This window comes from Salmo salar, chromosome ssa20 (assembly GCF_905237065.1).
Source record: "Salmo salar chromosome ssa20, Ssal_v3.1, whole genome shotgun sequence".
NCBI lineage: Eukaryota > Metazoa > Chordata > Actinopteri > Salmoniformes > Salmonidae > Salmo > Salmo salar.
The window spans coordinates 35,207,930-35,228,148 of record NC_059461.1 but is presented as its reverse complement, the minus strand read 5'-3'; the positions used below and the strand labels follow the sequence as shown (position 1 = coordinate 35,228,148).

The following is a 20,219-nucleotide window of genomic DNA, read 5'->3' as shown; positions in this document are numbered from 1 at the left end:
TGCAGTCCCATTTATGCAGTCCCTTCGCCCTTCCATCTCCCGTCATTGCTGAAGAATGCTTGATAACGCCCCTGCCCCACTCTCTCTCTCTCTCTCTCGCTCTATCGTGCCCTTTCTCACAAACACACAAGCACGAACAAACGTGCGCCCACACACACGAATGAACAAACAAATGTGCACACACACATATGCACACACTTCCCAGCAGCCATTTCTCCCCTGGCCTTACACACATTATCTACACTGACACACTATCTTTCCTCTGACCCCATCAGTGTGAGTGACGGCATTCACTTTGGCCCTCATTCATCCTTTCTATCTCTCTCTCTAGCACTCACTCTATGAAACATGATTATTATAGTAACACTTATTGTATTGCCAATTCCTCTTAAAAGGTTATAGTTCAACCCTGTAAGTCATAATAATGACAAACGGTGCAGATTATTGATCAGCCAAGTCGACATATTCTGTTCCTCCTTTATTAACGTCTGGTCAAACAAAATATAAACAGGATTCAAACCTTAACAATTGAGCCGACATGCACGGCGTTTACCGTGAATACGATCTCCGCGAACGTAGGTAAAATTCATTTAATTAAAAACTGTAAAGTTGGCTTCCAGCGTGCTGCGCTGGGAATTGAATCCTGGCCAAAGTACTTATACAGACCATTACAGTCCAATTGTCCTGGACATTCTCTTAACCTGGACATTCTCTTAACCTGGACATTCTCTTAACCTGGACATTCTGCACAACCTGCTATTTCATGTACATGCTCTAATCATCTGAGAATATAAATGTAACGGAGCCGGCATGGTCAACAACTATCAGCATTTTATAGGCTACTGCACAACACATCCATACTACATAATCAGCTACACCGAGCAAAGGCCATTCATATACAGTCACAGAATTCCTCATTTTGTGTTTATAAAATGTGAAGTGTAGTCAACACAACGGCTGGTTTGACTAAAGAGTTTACCCATGGGTTTTCTCAACAAACAAACTTACAACCTACAGATATAGGATCTTAATTTGATCACCCTGTTCTTGCAGGACAGTTCATGCACAGCAGGAAATGCAAACTTATAGTGTATTCAAGGTTTAAAAAGGCTTCTAAAGTTTGTAATGTCCACTTGAAAATTTCAGACTTGACTTGCCCTAACAAAAAATTTATCATCCCCTACAAAAATGTCCATTAATTATAATCCACACAAGAATTCACATTTCCTGTTAATGCAGGATTATTTTCCTACTGTAAGAATATTGTCAAATTAAGATCCTGCATCTGTAGCAACATGTTCCAGGTCCCAGCCAGAGTTACAGCTCTGGCCAAGACACTGACTCTCTACCTCTCGTAGAACAGCAGGTGGCCTATAGTCAGGTATCTGCATGAGGCTGTGATGTCCACTGTGATGGGCTTTCTTCTCTATGTTGGAGATCTCTATGTTACGTTACAGTTTAGAGAACTCCATGTTAAATATCCATATACTTTATTGTGGGATCTCTTTAATAACTTAAGGCTATAGGCAGTTCTATCTTCTAGGTAGGCTTCATGGTTCCCTGGTGGGGAGCTATTGGATCTAGGTTGGACCTGTGGTTCTAGGTTGGCCCATTCATGGTTCTAGGTTGGCCCCTTTGTGGTTCTAAGTTGGCCCTCGTGGTTCTCTGCTGAGGAACTGCTGTATCTTTTGGTCCAGCTCCTGGTTACGTCTCTGGGCCTCGTCTCGGCTGTGTTCCGCGTTCCTCAGCCGGATCTCCAGAGCGGACACACAGCGCTTCTCTGCGTCCAGGGCTGACTGCAGTTCTGCTACTGTGGCACTCAGCTCTTTGTTCCTCTGCTGCAGGCTGCATGAGAGGGGGGAGGAGAGATATTATTTATGAATGCAGAGTAAAGTATGTATTGGTCAGTGTGTGTGTGTGTGCGTGCGTGTGTGTGTGTGTGTGTGTGTGTGTGTATGTGTCCGTGCGTGCGTTTATGTAATAATCTTACTAGTGTTGACATTTTATCCTTTCCAATAAGATAGTGTCTGCGTCTCAAATAGCACCCAATGCCCTACAGTACATTATGTAAGGCATAGGGTGCCATTTGGGATGCAGACAGTATTCTTACCCCCATTATACAGACCTAGTACTGAGGTGCTCTGAGTTTCCCTGGCTGTCCTCCTGCTGGTCAGCCTTGCTGTCTGGTTGGAGGGCTGAAGATGGAACCACAGCTGTACTGGCCTCTGTCTTCTTCTCAGGGGTCGTGGACTGAGACTTTTGCTGGGGGTCATTGCTGGGTTTGGAAGAGATGGCTGAGATGTCATCATAGATGACTGTGATGTCACTTCCTCTCCTGGCCATCCCTCTGTCCTCCCAGTCCTTCTGGGTGCCTCCGAACAGAGACGGCTTCTGCAGGTCCAGGATCTTAAAGATGTCTTCTGAGAGAGTCTTCTCTCCATTCTCCTCGCTGCTCTCCTGGATGCGGCTCCAGCGGTTCATGGCCTCCAGCTTGCCGGCCCTCCCACTCCCCGGGACAGGGCAGTTCAAAGTAGGCAGGGTCTGGGTGCGTTTGCGGGGGCTTCCAGACAAGGGGTCCAAGTCTGAGGATGAGAAGGGGGAGTGGGGCTGCTGGGAGATGGAGATGGTAACTGGCTCGGCCCCCAGGGTGTCTGTGTCCTCCTCCTCCTCCTCCTCTGGAGACTCTGACTGAAAGCCCTCACACTGCAGGGACATAGAAGATGTGGAATATAGTATAGACCACAAAACTAGAATGAGAGATTATATTTATATTGTTTAGCTTTATGCAATGCTTACTAATGTATCATAATATATTACTCACCACATTCATAGTATGAAACAATAGGAGAGCCTCTTTAAGGTTACATCCTAAATTGTACCCTAGTCCCTTTATAGTGCACTACTTTTGATTAGGGCCATATGGGCTGCGTTTGAAAATGTTATGTTGTTACCTCAGCAGACTCCCAGCCCACAAAGCTGCGTGGAGCACTGTTCTTCTTGCTCTCACTCTTCTTGCTGGGGGGTGAAGGAGCCACGTCTTTAGACGGAGGAAACAGAGCCTCATGCTGTCTGATCATCACTGTCATCAACTTCTGGATCTGAGGAGTACCTGGAGGAGACAGACAAGTATACCGTCTGTTAGCACACAAACACTTCTGAAAGGTTAACATATAGTGAGGATAAAGAAACAACTTGTTGATATCAAATAAAGTTGTATTTGTCACATGAGCCGAATACAACAGGTGTAAACCTTACCGTGAAATGCTTACTTACAAGCCCTTAATCAAACAGTGCATCATGATTTGTATTTATTGTAGGTCAGTAAGGTCAGTTGGTTATTGCACCAAGCAGCAGCAGTATGTGAAAAATAAAAGTAGAATGAAATACTACCCTGTTACAGTATGCACTAAGAGGATCCTGACAGTAGTCTGGTCTCACCCGTCATCATAGTGATGGGGTCCTCAATCTGGGGCTTGAACAGATTGATCCCAATGACCGTGGCCAGGTTTTCAACACTCATCTTGTTCACCTTGGAGTTTTGCTGCACCTCAAATAAGAACCTGCAAAGAGAGGTTATGCAGCAAAGTCACTCACACCAGAAATATGTACTAATCAAACAACAAATGCTGTATGAGCAAGCTATAGATTAAATATTACAGTGTAGTTATCAAATTGCTTTTCAAATGTTTTGCAAGGAGCTTCAAACTATAGGTTCTATGAATTGTAACTCAATCAATTACCCACCTGATCTTTGGTTGTGTGACTGTAAGCTCACCTGCACATGTAGCTGAGGAGGTTATAGTTGGGTCTAGGAAGGAGGGTGATCTGCTTCTCCAGTCTTTCACGACCCTGAGCAAAGAGTTAGTAAGGCAAAACACTGATTCAGGTGGCCTACATAGGCTGCGTTTAAACAGGCAGCCCAATTCTGATATCTTTTTCACAAATTGGTCTTTTGACCAATCAGATTAGCTCTGAAAAAGACGTGACCTGAAAAGATATGGTGTGATTGGTCAAAATACAAATTATTGGAAAAAAGATATGAATTGGGCTGCCTGTCTAAACGCAGCCATATAGTAATTTTGGCACAGATGACAGAAATAGAGGTAAATTACAAATTGTACCGAATACATTTTTTTTAATGTGAATATTGGCTATGGTCTTCATTGAAAGGAAGTCAAAACACTCTGATTCAGTACATACTCATTTTAGAACACTTGACAGAAATAGGGCAAAATGACAAATTGTAGCCAAGAGAAAATGTTTATTTATAAGAATATTGGCTAAAGAATTAGTTTATATTTGTTCCTAATACAAGTTGATAGAAACGGTGCTATATCCCAAATTGTAGTGCAAAGGGTTTATTTATGACAATATTTGCATAAGGTCTTCATTTAAGTAAATATTAGTTCCTACTGCAGCACTGTTGGGGTCCAGCATGGGGCTGCAGTCCAGGAAGTCTTGGTACTGTGTCCAAGGAACCACCGGCTCAGGCAGATCCCTTAGGTACAACTTCAACAACGACGCCACTGTGTGGACATCGGTGTCACTGCAGGGCACAAAACAGTCATAAACAGTGCATACTGTACATAGGCTCTACAAGCGCAGCCACACACACTACCGTACATACACATGCATGCACACACACACACACACACAAACATACAGTTGTGCTGAGTGTATTGCTATTTTGTGTCGAATCCAGCTACAAAACAGTTTGTCCCCGTTTTCATTCATTTTGTCAATAGAGAGTTCAGCTTGAGCAGAAGGTTCTTATAAGACTGTTCACTGTGATGTTGACTAACGTTGCACTCCTCTTCTCTGTCAAGTTGGACAGGATGTGGTGTAAGCCACAGAGCACCGAGAGCAGAAGAAGTGTATCAGGCTTCTCTGCACTATCATCCTGACTGCATCTCTCTCATGTCTCTATGCAACCCTTAGAGACAGTACCCCAACTGCAATGATAATTGGTTCATTTGAGTTTGTATAAAAAGGGTGTAATAGTTATCTGTTTGTATGTTGGGGCCCTAGCTCTGAGGTATCTCACCTTGGGAAGGAAGGTCTCTCTCCGGCGTTGAAAGCGTCCCTGAACTGTTTGACGGTGTTGTCTTGCCCTGGCAGTCTAAAGATGCCCTCCTCACTCAGTCCATGTTCTCTGATGAACTCAGCACACTTCTGCACCAGGATGGGCACCATGTGGGGGCCAAACCGCTGCTCATAGGTCACAGTATCACCCAGGCTCTTGCCAAATATCGCTGAGGGGGTAAGAGAGGAGTTAGAGTAAGTCACATATTTTTTGTGGTTGAATACTATCAGCTTTTATGATGCTGATAAAGATAGCACCTCTATCTAACTGCCTATTCGCATTCTCTCAATCTGGAGAATCAAAAACACGGTTATACGTTGTTTTTCCTGGTCAAGTCCCTTGGTCAGGGAAAACTCCTGTCTCTAAATATGTTCAGCAAGCTATCTGTACCTCCACTAGAGGGTGCTCCAACCACCCTGCGCAGCGTGCGGACCCACCCATCCATCTCACTGTGGGAGTTGGCCATGAGAATGTAGGGGCACCGCTCCCGATCACCACTGCTGCCTGGAATTCACAGAGATACAGAGAGGGTATGACCCTCCAACACACTAGGATACATCATACATAGATGGGTTTTTAGAGAGAGAGAGTGAGAGATGGTGGGACAGAGAGATGGTGAAAGAGAGATAGAGAGATAAAGGGGAAAAGGGAAAGAGAGAGAGTGACAGAGAGAGACAGAGCGAAAGAGACCAGAGACAGTCTTCTGCTTACGCGGCATGATCTCAAACAGGAATTTCCCTGGGTCATCTTGGTTCAGTGGGAGCTCATTTACTTTACTGAACCTCAGTTGGATCACTCCCTAGGGACAAAGGGGCAGACAGACACAGACATCTTAGTAAATAACACATATATGCTACAGGAAACACAGGAAAGGACTTCAATAAAGATGGAAACATGCTAACTGAATATTGACAGAAGTAGTGTTGTTTGGATGCTTAAATGTCCCTGAGTTTTTCCTAACGATATGACCAGATCAGGAAACGCCAGTAAAGGATAGCTAGTGCCCCATCTCTCACCTGGACAGTCCCCTCCTTTTCGTCTTTATGGTAGGTCAGTGTGCTCCCTCTCAGCACAAAGTAACGCAGCTGCCAGTTCTTCACGATGGACCTCTGTTTCCTCAGCCAGCCGGCCTTCAGTGGCCTCTCCATGGACCTGGTGGTGGAGCCGGGCGAGCCTGACCCAGGGCTGCCCTCTCCAGGCATCACACTCTTAGACCGCGCTGCAGCAGAGTGGAAACAAACACACCAGACTGTTAAAGACAGCCTTAAGAGACACTTTACTAAACACAGGCAGGATGTCAACAAGGCTCTCAACATCCGTCAAGTCAGGTCTTCCTCTTTTATTGATTTGAATATGCATCAATCTGACATTTGCAGTAGATAGAAGTCAGTGTGTGTGGCTGTGTGCAGGGCTGCAGGCTGAAACTTGACAAGGGTATTTTTGTCCTCCTTGAGTGTGGTGGCCTGGCAGGATACAGCCTGCCTCAATCTGACCTGTCAAGGTACATGCTATTGTAAATTCTAGCTGTGATTGTTCAGTGGATGGAAAGTAGCGAACAACAAATACACTGGGCTTTGAACAGTATAGTGCACTAGAGGAAAGAGCAAATCAGGAACAATAATACAGTATGGTCTCAACTCAGCCTGGTCTCATAGACCAGACGTAATATAGTAAATATTCAAATGAGTATGATATGTTATGTTTGGTATGGTTACATAGCACAGATGGTTACTTAAGGCAAAAACAAAAGCAGGGTAGTTGGTCGGGGTGGATGGGTAGACGTATAACCTGAACATCTAGCAAACCAAAAGTTGCTAACATTAGCCTGCTAGCTTTTGCAAATTCGTAACATATATTATATATAAAATAATATGAATTGTAATTCATAACACATCATACGAACATACCATATGAAACAAGGTTGAGTCATTTGTCCATGTTTGGGTTTCTTTACCCTTAATAAAAGGCCATCCATTGCTCAGCAACATCCTGACTGTCTTAGTCGTCTATGTTTGATGTCAGAGGAGAACATGAGAGAGAAAAAAATAATCATATGAAGAAAGGATGGAAATGGAGGTAAAGTTGTAGGCTACGTGTCACACCAATAACTTTTGCCTGCCAGAGTGCTTTGCGAACCAAGTGCAAACTGATTTTATATTTAGAGTCCCACGAAAATGTCAGCAAACTGCTGAAAGATCAGCAGATGAACTGGAGATCCACATTCAGTGGGATGTGTGCGACCAAAGTCAGTGGGGAATCTTGAGGGCCTTCTTTTAAAAAAATGTTTAAATGTATGCTCTTCTGATTTCATTGCTTCCGTTTGTGTTGGAAAGCTAAGAGTTAATACTGAAGAGAAAATAATATCCAATCAGGAATTTTCTTTGGTGGTCTCTGGAGAGAAAAATCCAGCTAGTTCAGTCAGCCACTGGCTAGGCTTTCAGAAGCTGGAGAGAAGGACTCTGCCATTCAATTGTATTAGACAGTGGAATAAACCAATCACATTTAGACTTGCAATGGGTGGCGTCGTTTAAAATAAAAAAGGCCTTCTGGAAGGCCTAGACATGTCACTACTGACTGGGAGCCAATAGTGAGCAGTAGCCTAGTTTTCCCATGCTTTTGTTTGACAATGGGGTGGCTGTAGCGGGTGTTCTCAAGGAGGATATGTTGGCTAATTTGTTGGCATTGCCCTTATCAAGGCTAACTTTCTACGAGAAGTTAAATGTTGTGCAGAGGGGGTGGCCAACACCAGCACTGCCCTGATTGGTGCAATGTGGAAAGAGCTTTGAAAGACATTTTCAAGCTAACAATTATGAGCGCTATCCATGGATGACCGGGTGTGAGCAACCCAGGAAACTGTTCCACCAAGACTCAACTTCACACCTGCAAGCTACAGTGAGTTCAAAAACATTTTGGGGCACAAGAGTAGACATTCAGCTTAACGAACAGCAGCGTAGAGAGACTCTTTCTCACAACGATGAAGTCAGGCAGAACAGGGAGATTCTGGCCAAAGTAGGCTACGTGGCACAGGATGGATAGAGATAGCGATGGACGTAGTGACACAGATGGTGGCACCATAGGTTGCCGGAGAGATTAGACTGATTGTGATTGAGAGCTACTGCATCATGGTTCTATTGGAGAAACGCTTCGAAGGCCCCTACCTAGAACTCAGACTCATTGGTCAAAAGGCTCTGGATGAACCTCGGCCCTCACAGAGTGATGTAGGAGACACAACACCCTCTGCAAAGATGGACACAGACCTTTGAGGAACGTGTCAACTAGACAGAGGACCTCCTAGACCCAATAGACCCATGGAACCGGAAATAAATGTTCAAATTCTCCATCAAGCCCAGCTGTTTTACATCAAGGTGAATAACGTTAAATGAATGAGACTTGATTGAACTGTGCAGCACTCGCAGGATTATGAAGATCCAAATGATCTCAATGACGTTCTGAAGAAAAAGTGAATGTTGAACCCTAGTTAAATAAAGGTAAAATAAAAAAATAAAAACCCTAGACACCAAGGATGCATCCCAAATGGCACCCTATTCCCTATAAGGCACTACTTTTCACCAGAGCCCTATGGGCCCTGGTCAAAAGTATCTCACTGAATAGGGTGGTAACTTTAGCAGCTCAAATGACAGAACACACTTGCCCCATTCAGCTGTGTAACTGTACATTTTAATTCTGTGTACATATTTGTTATGCCTAGCTATGGAATGCCATTGACTTTTATAGTAGTGTGGAGTAATGAAAAATATGGGTCAGCTGTTTGTTCACCCACACCCGCCCGCAATTGCTGATAATCTATCTGCAACCGCCTGACTATGTGTGATAAAGTGAAAATCTGAGGCCCACACCTGATCCTAACCCACTAATATAGAAACTGTGCTGTAGGCCACAGTCAGAGATGGCAGAATTTTTTGGGGGACAGGGGGTGCAGATTCTTTGTTGTTGCCTGATTTAGATATGCTTCTGCTTATAATCTCAGAATTTTTTTTAGGCTATTTGTTAGTCAACTTGTCTATAATTAGATACATGCAGCTTCTCTTCTGTCATACAGTATGTTTTCCTATAAGCCTGAATAAACCCCTGCTCACCAGAATAATGTCATAAATCGGTAGAATAAATTATTCAATATACTAGTTCACATCGTGGCAAAGATCTTTAGGGAGAAAATGCAAAAAAAATCTGAAAATAATTTCTGTGCAAGATTTCCAAATGACATCAGTTTGACCGGTTGTAAGGAAGTAGAAAGCTGTGAAGTGACCAACATGTTTCTGATAAGATTTCAGTTTGGCTTGGATACATATTTTATGTGGTGAAAATACTATCAGCTTTTGTGATGCTGATAAAGATAGCACCTCTATCTAACTGCCTATTCGCATTCTCTCAAGATGCTGAAAGAAATAAATCATATTTCTCCAGTCCTGTTCCAGAGTCCAAAATTAGCCTACATTTGTTGTATCAATTTACAGCAAGAAATGCTTAATTCTGCAGGAGTTAATATTAAGGCAGTGTGACAGGTTTTAGACCTACAGTCAGTGTCCAGATTTCAGTTTCCATTTAACCCATCTGAACAGTAGGCTACAGTTCCCTTGACGTACCATAAGCCTATTTGAAGTCCCCGTCTTGTGACTGTCTAATTTGTGTACCGTCTCATAATCATCACATAAAGGCACAGCTATCAACCTCTTTTACCACTTCACCAAATATTTCCCAAACATTACTTTTCTGGCCTCTGTGGCTCAATGTTAACTTTTTCTGCCCGTTGGTGTGTAGTCTATTTGATGTGTGTACAGCTTAGACTTACACACTAATGCCAGATAGCCTAAAATAATTAAAGAAAAACCTCAATGTAGCCTATAGATATAAATTGCACAAGAATTATACATTTATGGATTTTTTAAAGTTATAGTTTTCTCTTTAATCAACCCGCCACCCACCCACCCTTTATCACACAATATTTCATGACCCTAAATCTGCCCACCCCGTAGATATAACCATGGGGACGGCAGGTTATGAGTCAACCCACGCATCACTAACACATACACACACTACCGGTAATGTATATATGAAATACAATAAAATATCTATGTTCATGTTGTCCATTAATTTATATTGGATAGACCATATGGATAAAGAGAAAATAGCCGAATTAATGAAAAAATGATCTAATCAACAATGACATTACTTGCAATTAACTCTGCAGCTCTTCCAACTATTGACTTTTTTCACAACTGCCACCACAAAGACATATGACATAGTAAAATAAATAAACGGGTGTCAAAATATACAGGATATTGTTGATTGGTTATATTTAGGATCATGTTTTACAGCTTTGTCATTCTATTTTTTTTTTTATATTAAAATCATCTTATTTTGTTATTTTACGCATTTTACATGTTATGACAATTCCATAAAATCCTTGAAGGTTTCCACATTTCTGGTAGTATATTGGTAAACTTCCAAAGTTACCGGTAATATACCCTTCCTTTGCAAGCCTACTCACAGCTACTGTTCTGGCATTTCATCAGCTTCCTGCTGAAAGCACCACAGAGCACAGAGGAAATCAAACACGCCTTACTGCCACTGGAGTAGCAGAAACCCCCACAGCTCTGACGAAATTAGCTCTCTCAGCATCATGGAAAAATCTGTAGAAAATCATGAGATTAGCTATAAAACTACACATTCCTCTCTGCCCCATGGCAAAATGTGTAACAGCAACATTTTCTTTCAGCCTCATGGAAAAATGTGTAGAATAGCATGTGAATAGCTATAAAATTGCACATTTTTCTCTTTGTCCCATTGCAAAATATGTAGAATTGCAGGAAATGATCTGCTTATAATGTAATAACTTTAGCATTTATAATGTAATAAATGCTGACAATGTAATAAATTGCCAATAATGTAATAAATATGCGGAATGCATAACGTAATAACGTTTTGGCACATAACGTAATAGTTATTACAAGACCGAGCTGCTCTTCCTCCCGCAGAAGGCCACTCCAAGACCTTTTCATCACGGGTTGACAACTCCACGGTGTCCCCCTCCCAGAGTGCAAAGAACCTTGGCGTAACCCTGGACAACACCCTGTTGTTCGTTGTAAACATCAAAGCAGTGATTTGTTCCTGAAGGTTCATGCTCTACAACATCCGTAGAGTACGACCCTACCTCACACAGGAAGCGCCACAGCTCCTAATCCAGGCACTTGTCCATCTCCCGTCTGGACTACTTCAACTTGCTGTTGGCTGGGCTTATCCAGAATGCTACAGCCCGCCTGGTGTTCAACCTTCCCAAGTTCTCCCATGTCACCCCGCTCCTCCACACACTCCACTGGCTTCCAGTCAAAGCTCACATCCACTACAAGACCATGGTGCTTACCTACGGAACAGCAAGAGGAACTGCCCCTCCCTACCTTCAGGCTCTGCTCAAACCCTACACCCCAACCTGAGCACTCCGTTCTGCCACCTCTGGTCTCTTGGCCCTTCCACCCCTATGGGGGGGCAGCTTCCACTCAGCCCAGTCCAAGCTCTTCTCTGTTCTGGCACCCCAAATGGTGAAACCAGCTTCCCCCTGAAGCTAGGACAGCAGAGTCCTTGCCGTCCTCCAAAAACATCTGAAACCCTACCTCTTCAAAAGTATCTTAAATAATCCCACAGCACCCCCACTCGCACCCCCCACCCCACACACAGTTGTGAATTTAAAAAAATATATATATTACATTACAAAGTGGATAAAACAAAACAAGTTAATCAACAGTGTAATAATTTAAACCAATAATAACCATTCATTAATGGGATGCATATTAAGTGTTACACACTTGAACACTTTTAATTTGCATCCATTGCCACAACAGACTTGCAAAGGGTGTTACTATTGCACTTCCATTCAAACATCCAGTGTCATTAGAGAGAAAAAACCACAACAATCCTCAATTTGAAGACACACCTTGCAGTCATGTGTAGCCAAATTCCAATGATCACAAAAATATTCAAGAAGAGTTTCAAGCCTCCTTATCCCAGGATTGACCAGGCTACTTTGATTTACAGAGTGGAGATCGAACCAGACTCATGTCTGTCTGTCTGTCTGTCTGTCTGTCTGTCTGTCTGTCTGTCTGTTTATATGTGTATTTCACACTATGTTGAGGTAAAAATAGGTGTATAATGCTTATATGGATGTCAACCCCAACACATGTTTATGTCATCGTTACCAATCAACTGCATTACAGTTAAAAATGACTGACTACAACCACCGATTTCTGTATGCTAGCTATGCTAACCAGCTTATAAAAACAGGGGTTAGCATTAGGCAGTCACTGCTTCTAAACCTAAAAAGGGACAACTTCTACATGTTATGAAGTGAAAACAGCCAAATATATCCAAATCAGACCACATTGTGGGCCTGTTACAATGCATAAATCATAATTTAAATCATCATTTGACGAATATCTATTTTGTTAAATCCGATTTGTTGAATGAGCGCCAATCTGGTCATTGGAACGTCTGCGTTCCATCTGTTTTCTGAGACTACTTTCATTTATCTGCCTTTACAGTTCTCTTATGACCCTCACATATGGAAATGTTACACGTTTTTTTTCTTCAAACAGTACAAGAAGCATTTTAATACAAAGTTGCCTTCATGGCTCCATTTGACATATGTTCTGTAGATATGACAACATGCTGGGATTATCTGTAATATCTAAGTGTGTCGGAATTCAAATGCCACGATCTCCTCACTTATGTCTGCTGGGAAAGATGAGTACGGCCCCTCCAACATTAGTCCACTGGTTTAATTAACTGTCCAGTTATAGTCCCTTATTAATATCAAGTAAGGATTCAGGAATGTGGTATGGTGTGTAGTCAGCTATTACTGAAGCATGACACTTGATATGCATAAAAAAAGACAGTGAATTTAGTTATTGTATTTTTTATAGGTTGTTATTGCATTATTGGTTAAAGTTATTACACTATTCAGGATACTGTTTAAACCCACTTCAGAATATCATAATTTACTCAATAAATGATTGCCAATTTATTACATTATGCTTATTATATTATGCTGATGCTGATGTGCATCCAGTATAGCCTACTAAAACTGTAAATAGAAGTATCCACACTGTTTTCATTGACTCATGTTGACAACTGCAATATTCCACTGAAAGTTATAGCATGAATTAATTTGCATGCCATATAAGGTTATGTACTGTACTTCTGTATTCACATGGACTCATGCACTGTTTTAGGTGCACCGCCCCACCTGTAATCAGGTGTACGATCCTGCTGGAAGCCGTGGACCACGATCACTGCTAAACACACTAATATAACCAAGTCTGAGAATAACATTGCCACAGTCAACCTCATGTCACACCCACAGGTCCAGTCTCTTTACCTAGAGGCCTGTTACACACACATACTGTACACTAGTGTACAATGCAACTGATCATAGAACAAACCTACTTACACAAATGCAATGATACCTAGAATAGCTTTATGTTCTGTTTAACAACCAGTAACTTACCTATTCTGGCGGTTTCAGCTTTGAGGGTGCTGAAGTCCCAGTTCCGAGGTAGCTTCAGAGACATTCTCCTTCCTTCATAGGAAAGGTCAGTGTCTCACTTCACAACACAAACGCACACACGTACTCACACACACAGCACACACACATCCATTAAGGGTTTTGCTGTAAATCTCCTGTCTGTCAGTCACACTAAAACTGTTCTGTATCTGACTTCCTACTTCCTGTATAGATATTAATCTTTCTTTTTTTCAAAACGTCAAAACACATTGTCTCTTGTCCCCTTCTACTTCTCTGTAGATACATATTCTGCTATTCTAATAGTCCACTGTATGTTCTCCTATCTCCATGTAGGTATAGCATTAGGTGCTCCATGACGGAAAGTTTCAAATGATCTAAAATTCACAAGTGTCACTAAACCATTGGTCTCCTTACATTTTCTCTCAGGGGGAAGTGGGTTTGTTTCATGGTTGCAGTCTCTTCAAGCTGTGGCAAATATGCTTACACGCAACATGCAGCCAATGAGTTCACAGACACACATTTACCTTTTATTGTCATCTAACATATGAACAAGGTATTTACTGAAAGGCCAAGCACATTTTCTGGCATTATCAAAAACGTTTCCTAAATCAAATACAATTTAACACAAATCATTGCACAATATACGATAATAATAAACAGAAACATTAAAATATCAATATCTATCAGAGCAAAAGCAAACCAACCAAAGTAGACCCAGAGGAGAAGCGTATGTGTGAACAGCCAAACATAGCAGATCTCCATACATTCCATAATGTCCTGGATAACTTGATAAGATTCCTAACATACTAAAATAGAACTGTGTAATAGGACATTTCACAGTGGTGCCTATTATGCAGAAAATATGTCTGCTCAATATTATGATTAACCTATTGGTGAGGGAAATTGTAATTTCTGTAAGAGCAAATTGCTAAGGAGGAATAATGATCCCCATTTCCCCCATAAGTAGTTTCAAGTTAACCTTAGGAGATGGAATGTTATCGAACAGCAGTGATGCAGAAGGTATAATCTTGCTGCTTTTACATGTAAGTGCAATACTGGCAGAGGCTCAATTTAATAGACCAAGGAGGATAACAAAAAATGATCTATTTTAAACTTTAGCACACTCAAGTGGCAGCTATCCATAATACTGACAGGGAACTGGCACAATACTGTCATTACCGCCAATGAAGTCCAAGGAAAATGTACCACCATTCTCACTGGTTGGTTTCCAATATTCCCCTTGTTGGCTTCTGACAACTTCTATCAATGCCTCTATCATCTACACAGCATGAGACATTACAATAGGTTCCCTCTCTTGAACGCAGCACAAAGTTACCACAGATAGTTTCCATAGACTGACAACAGCCAATATCTGGAAATTCAAAACTAGCTAATGCACCTGATACCACAGCAAAAAGAGATAAAATAGTGACACACACATTAAATATGTCCAATACTGCCTGAATATTTCTCTGAACATTAGCTAAGTAAATCTGTGAGTTATGTAATGTAAAAACTGAAGGATATATAGATATAATTGCCAAAACAGCTAGATAAGTATGATATAATAATATAATATTGAAAATCAAAAGGTAAGTTTAATACCAGTAGAGTATACAAGTCAACATAATAATACAAATAAGCAAGGTAAGTTAAAGACTGACAGGATCTCAAATAATTATCACCAAAAAATATAGGAAAAATGTGCTTATGGAAGTAGGCATTTCAAGGAGTAGAGCTGCATGGTTTTTGGACTGTATAGAGGTTTTGATCTATTATGCGGCCTTCCATATTAGGGTCATGTCTAGACGAGATACAGATTTTGTCCCAAATTGTTTTTGTTGTTGTTGCTAACCGTAACCCTACACTTTTCCTAACCTTAACCTGCTAAATTATTTATCCTAATCTGCAACGAGGTCAATTTTGACAAAAGCTGTATCCCATCTAGACAAAACCCCATCTTAGTGGAGCTACATGAATGGATGGTGAGGATGTGAAGGACAGAGAGATGATGATAGTGGTGGTGCAAACAGTGCAGATCACCCAATCCCAAACATACCTATATGGCTTTTTAGTGAACAGACTTCGTATGAACTCTCCTCACTAAGTATTGGACCCTGCATGGACATTTCACATCCTTCATTGATACTTCATATTGCTTTGTATTTTACTGTTACAGAATAGAATCACAGAATAGATGTGTTAGCTATGATACTTAATCCTACATTAAAAATGTTATTGGCAGAAACGGAGGTATCTTTTCATTATTGGAAGGGCAGGTAGCGTAGTGGTTAGAGCATTGGACTTGTAACCAAAAGGTTGCAAGACCAAATCCCTGAGCTGACAAGGTAAAAATCTGTCGTTCTGCCCCTGAACAAGGCAGTTAACCCATTGTTCCGAGGCTGTCATTGAAAATAAGAATTTGTTCTTAACTGACTTGCCTACTTAAATAAAGGTAAAATAAAAAATTGGTGTCGCTAATTATTGTTCAGGATCCAGTTGCATGAGCCTTGGATTTCAAGCATTTCACTACACCTGCAAAAACATCTGCTAAATATGTGTATGCAACCAATAACATTTGATTTTAACATTTGGATTGATTACCGTAATTTCCGGACTATAAACCGCAACTTTTTTCCCACGCTTTTTTCGCGGCTTAAACAATGACGCGGATATATGGATTTTTCCCGCTTTCAAAAATAAAATAAAAAATAAAAAAACACATTCTGTGGCATGCTCAGTTTTTTGGCGGCAGGAAGCTTTCATTAGACCAATGAAATTGCCGAACGGGTTAAGGTCGAACAACTTTTTGGTTTACTGTTTAGATTAAATCGAGCGCTCTCAAACTTCCCATCATTCTGATTACGGTAGTCATTTTACGTTAAAGCCTATTTATTTTTGTCACAAGCCGTGTTTTGTTAAAGCCTATTTATTTTTGTTACAAGCCGTGTTTCATTAAAGCCTGTGTAAAGTTCATTTGTTTCAATGTACCGGTAGGCACCTGCGGCTTATAGACATGTGCGGCTTATTTATGTTCAAAATAATAATACTTTTTTTTTTTTATTCAGTGGGTGCGGCTTATATTCAGGTGTGCTCAATAGTCCGGAAATTACTGTAAGTAAGACGTAGGCTAGTCCAAAAATCTAATTTCAATAATGTACCACGTTGAACATTTATCCATCTATGAATGGCAGTGGATTCTTTACATACACAATTTGATCCCAATCTGGAGTTACAGTAGACGTATGGCATCAACGGATGATTGAGGTGATCGATTGTACAGTAAATCAGTATTGGGTCATACTGTATGTGATTAGGCAGAGTGAAAGAGGTGACAGTTTGTACAATATTTCAGATTTGGGCCCTATGTGATCAGGCATAGTGCTGAGATAATCTGTATGTGGGTCAGTCACAGCTTGCCACAGGCCCATCTCTTTAATTAAACACATCAATCCCTCAATTTTCCCTCAGTCATAGATAGATGAGCCTCTGGGGCCATATTCATAAAGCATCTAAGAGTAGGAGTGCTGATCCAGGATCAGCTCCTCCCGGTCCATATAATGTATATCTCACAATGGCAACAAGTGGAAAAACATCAACAGCATTAAAAGTAGCTTAATATCTGCGAGATTGTCAGTGATTCTGGTATTGTGTATTACTACTGGCTTATTATGAGCCGTCCTCCCCTCAGCAGCCTCCTGTTACTGATTGTTCGCAACCCACAGGAGGGATGTGTAACGACGAGCACTATCTGTGAGCCTGGCCGCATCCTAAATGGCACCCTATTCCCTTTATAGTGCACTACTTTTGACCAGGGCACATAGTGCTCTGGTCAAAAGTAATACACTACACTGTGGATACCAAACATTAGGAGTCGTATCCTTCACTACAGTCCCATAGCTTTGGACACTGAACAGACCGCATGATCCCTTCACCCCACCATCCTGGTGCTTTCTATACAACACTGTAACAGATGAACAAATCTGCCTCTTAGCAGAAGCTTACAAATATATATTATACCAGCAGGGCAGGTAACAAAATAGATCGCGCCTGGTGGCCATTTGTAACTATCTATTCATCCATTACAATAGCTGATGTAAACAACATGGATGGATTGTGTCCCATCTCACATTCCTATGAGAACCTCAACAGTGGCAGTCAGAGCCAGAAATAAAGAGGGCATATAGTGTATAGCATTTATAGAGATCTATACATACTGCTCAAAAAATAAAGGGAACACTTAAACAACACATCCTAGATCTGAATGAAAGAAATAATCTTATTAAATACGTTTTTCTTTACATAGTTGAATGTGCTGACAACAAAATCACACAAAAATAATCAATGGAAATACAATTTATTAACCCATGGAGGTCTGGATTTGGAGTCACACTCAAAATTGAAGTGGAAAACCACACTACAGGCTGATCCAACTTTGATGTAATGTCCTTAAAACAAGTCAAAATGAGGCTCAGTAGTGTGTGTGGCCTCCACGTGCCTGTATGACCTCCCTACAACGCCTGGGCATGCTCCTGATGAGGTGGCGGATGGTCTCCTGAGGGATCTCCTTCCAGACCTGGACTAAAGCATCCGCCAACTCCTGGACAGTCTGTGGTCCAACGTGGCGTTGGTGGATGGAGCGAGACATGATGTCCCAGATGTGCTCAATTGGATTCAGGTCTGGGGAACGGGCGGGCCAGCCCATAGCATCAATGGCTTCCTCTTGCAGGAACCGCTGACACACTCCAGCCACATGAGGTCTAGCATTGTCTTGCATTAGGAGGAACCCAGGGCCAACCGCACCAGCATATGGTCTCACAAGGGGTCTGAGGATCTCATCTCGGTACCTAATGGCAGTCAGGCTACCTCTGGCGAGCACATGGAGGTCTGTGCGGCCCCCCAAAGAAATGCCACCTCACACCATGACTGACCCACCGCCAAACCGGTCATGCTGGAGGATGTTGCAGGCAGCAGAACGTTCTCCATGGCGTCTCCAGACTCTGTCACGTCTGTCACGTGCTCAGTGTGAACCTGCTTTCATCTGTGAAGAGCACAGGGCGCCAGTGGCGAATTTGCCAATCTTGGTGTTCTCTGGCAAATGCCAAACGTCCTGCACGGTGTTGGGCTGTAAGCACAACCCCCACCTGTGGACGTCGGGCCCTCATGGAGTCTGTTTCTGACCGTTTGAGCAGACACATGCACATTTGTGGCCTGCTGGAGGTCATTTTGCAGGGCTCTGGCAGTGCTTCTCCTGCTCCTCCTTGCACAAAGGCGGAGGTAGCGGTCCTGCTGCTGGGTTGTTGCCCTCTTACGGCCTCCTCCACGTCTCCACATGTACTGGCCTGTCTCCTGGTAGCGCCTCCCTGCTCTGGACACTACGCTGACAGACACAGCAAACTTTCTTGCCACAGCTCGCATTGATGTGCCATACTGGATGAGCTGCACTACCTGAGCCACTTGTGTGGGTTGTAGACTCCGTCTCATGCTACCACTAGAGTGAAAGCACCGCCAGCATTCAAAAGTGACCAAAACATCAGCCAGGAAGCATAGGAACTGAGAAGTGGTCTGTGGTCCCCACCTGCAGAACCACTCCTTTATTGGGGGTGTCTTGCTAATTGCCTATAATTTCCACCTCAATCAGTGTTGCTTCCTAAGTGGACAGTTTGATTTCACAGAAGTGTGATTGACTTGGAGTTACATTGTGTTGTTTAAGTGTTCCCTTTATTTTTTTGAGCAGTGTATAAACACAGTACCAGTCAAAAGTTTGGACACACCTACTCATTCCAGGATTTTTAATTTTCTGGGATGAGTTGGACCACAGTGTGAAGGAAAAGCAGCCAACAAGTGCTCAGCATATGTAGGAACTCCTTCAAGACTGTTGGAAAAGCATTCCTCATGAAGCTGGTTGAGAGAATGCCAAGAGTGTGCAAAGCTGTCATCAAGGCAAAGGGTGGCTACTTTGAAGACTTTAACACTTTTTGGGTTACTACATGTTTCCATATGTGTTATTTCATAGTTTTGATGTCTTCACTATTATTCTACAATGTAGAAAATAAGAAAAATAAGGAAAAATCCTTGAATGAGTAGGTGTGTCCAAACTTTTGACTGGTACTGTATAAAAAAACTCTGGTGGCAGTCATCCAGCGTGAACTGAAAGGACCCTTCACAGATCGTCATCTCTGATAACGGAACTTGATTGGCAAATAAAATCCCAAATAACCACAGCTGAAACCCTGATGTCCAACTCCCACACCAAAAGGAGATCACAATAGTTTTACATTAAGTTTAACATTAAGGCAGACAATTGTGTAGTAGAATATGAAATGGCAATGGAATATATTGTAAAATACATTCCTATACTATTCCTTTTGTCATTTTACACTTTCAAACAGGTATTCTATTGCTCCTAGGGAATGTTTTACCCTTAACCTCCATTTTGTAACAATAATGACAGTCAATAATCCTGTCAAATCCATAGTGGTGTTTTGCTCCCAATTTAGACAGTCCACTTCCTAGAACGGTGTGGCTGGGTGTGAATGAAGCTACAGATGAAGCATGAGTGTCTACAATGGCACCCTGTTCCCTATATCAGGTTTCCCC

At 42.0% G+C, this 20,219-nt stretch overlaps 1 protein-coding gene across 1 annotated transcript; it reads right to left on the bottom strand.

The window, feature by feature from the left end:
- Positions 1–465: 465 nt before the first annotated feature.
- LOC106580501 (rho GTPase-activating protein 25) lies at positions 466–14,058 on the bottom strand. Its single transcript, XM_014161648.2, has 11 exons — positions 13,602–14,058; positions 6,100–6,302; positions 5,795–5,882; positions 5,474–5,587; positions 5,045–5,252; positions 4,414–4,546; positions 3,776–3,849; positions 3,439–3,560; positions 2,952–3,109; positions 2,126–2,703; positions 466–1,845 (listed from the first exon to the last, which is right to left on the bottom strand). The coding sequence occupies exons 1-11, from the start codon at positions 13,663–13,665 to the stop codon at positions 1,644–1,646; spliced, it is 1,944 nt and encodes a 647-aa protein (XP_014017123.1). The 5' UTR covers positions 13,666–14,058; the 3' UTR covers positions 466–1,643.
- Between the last annotated feature and the right edge of the window lie 6,161 nt (positions 14,059–20,219).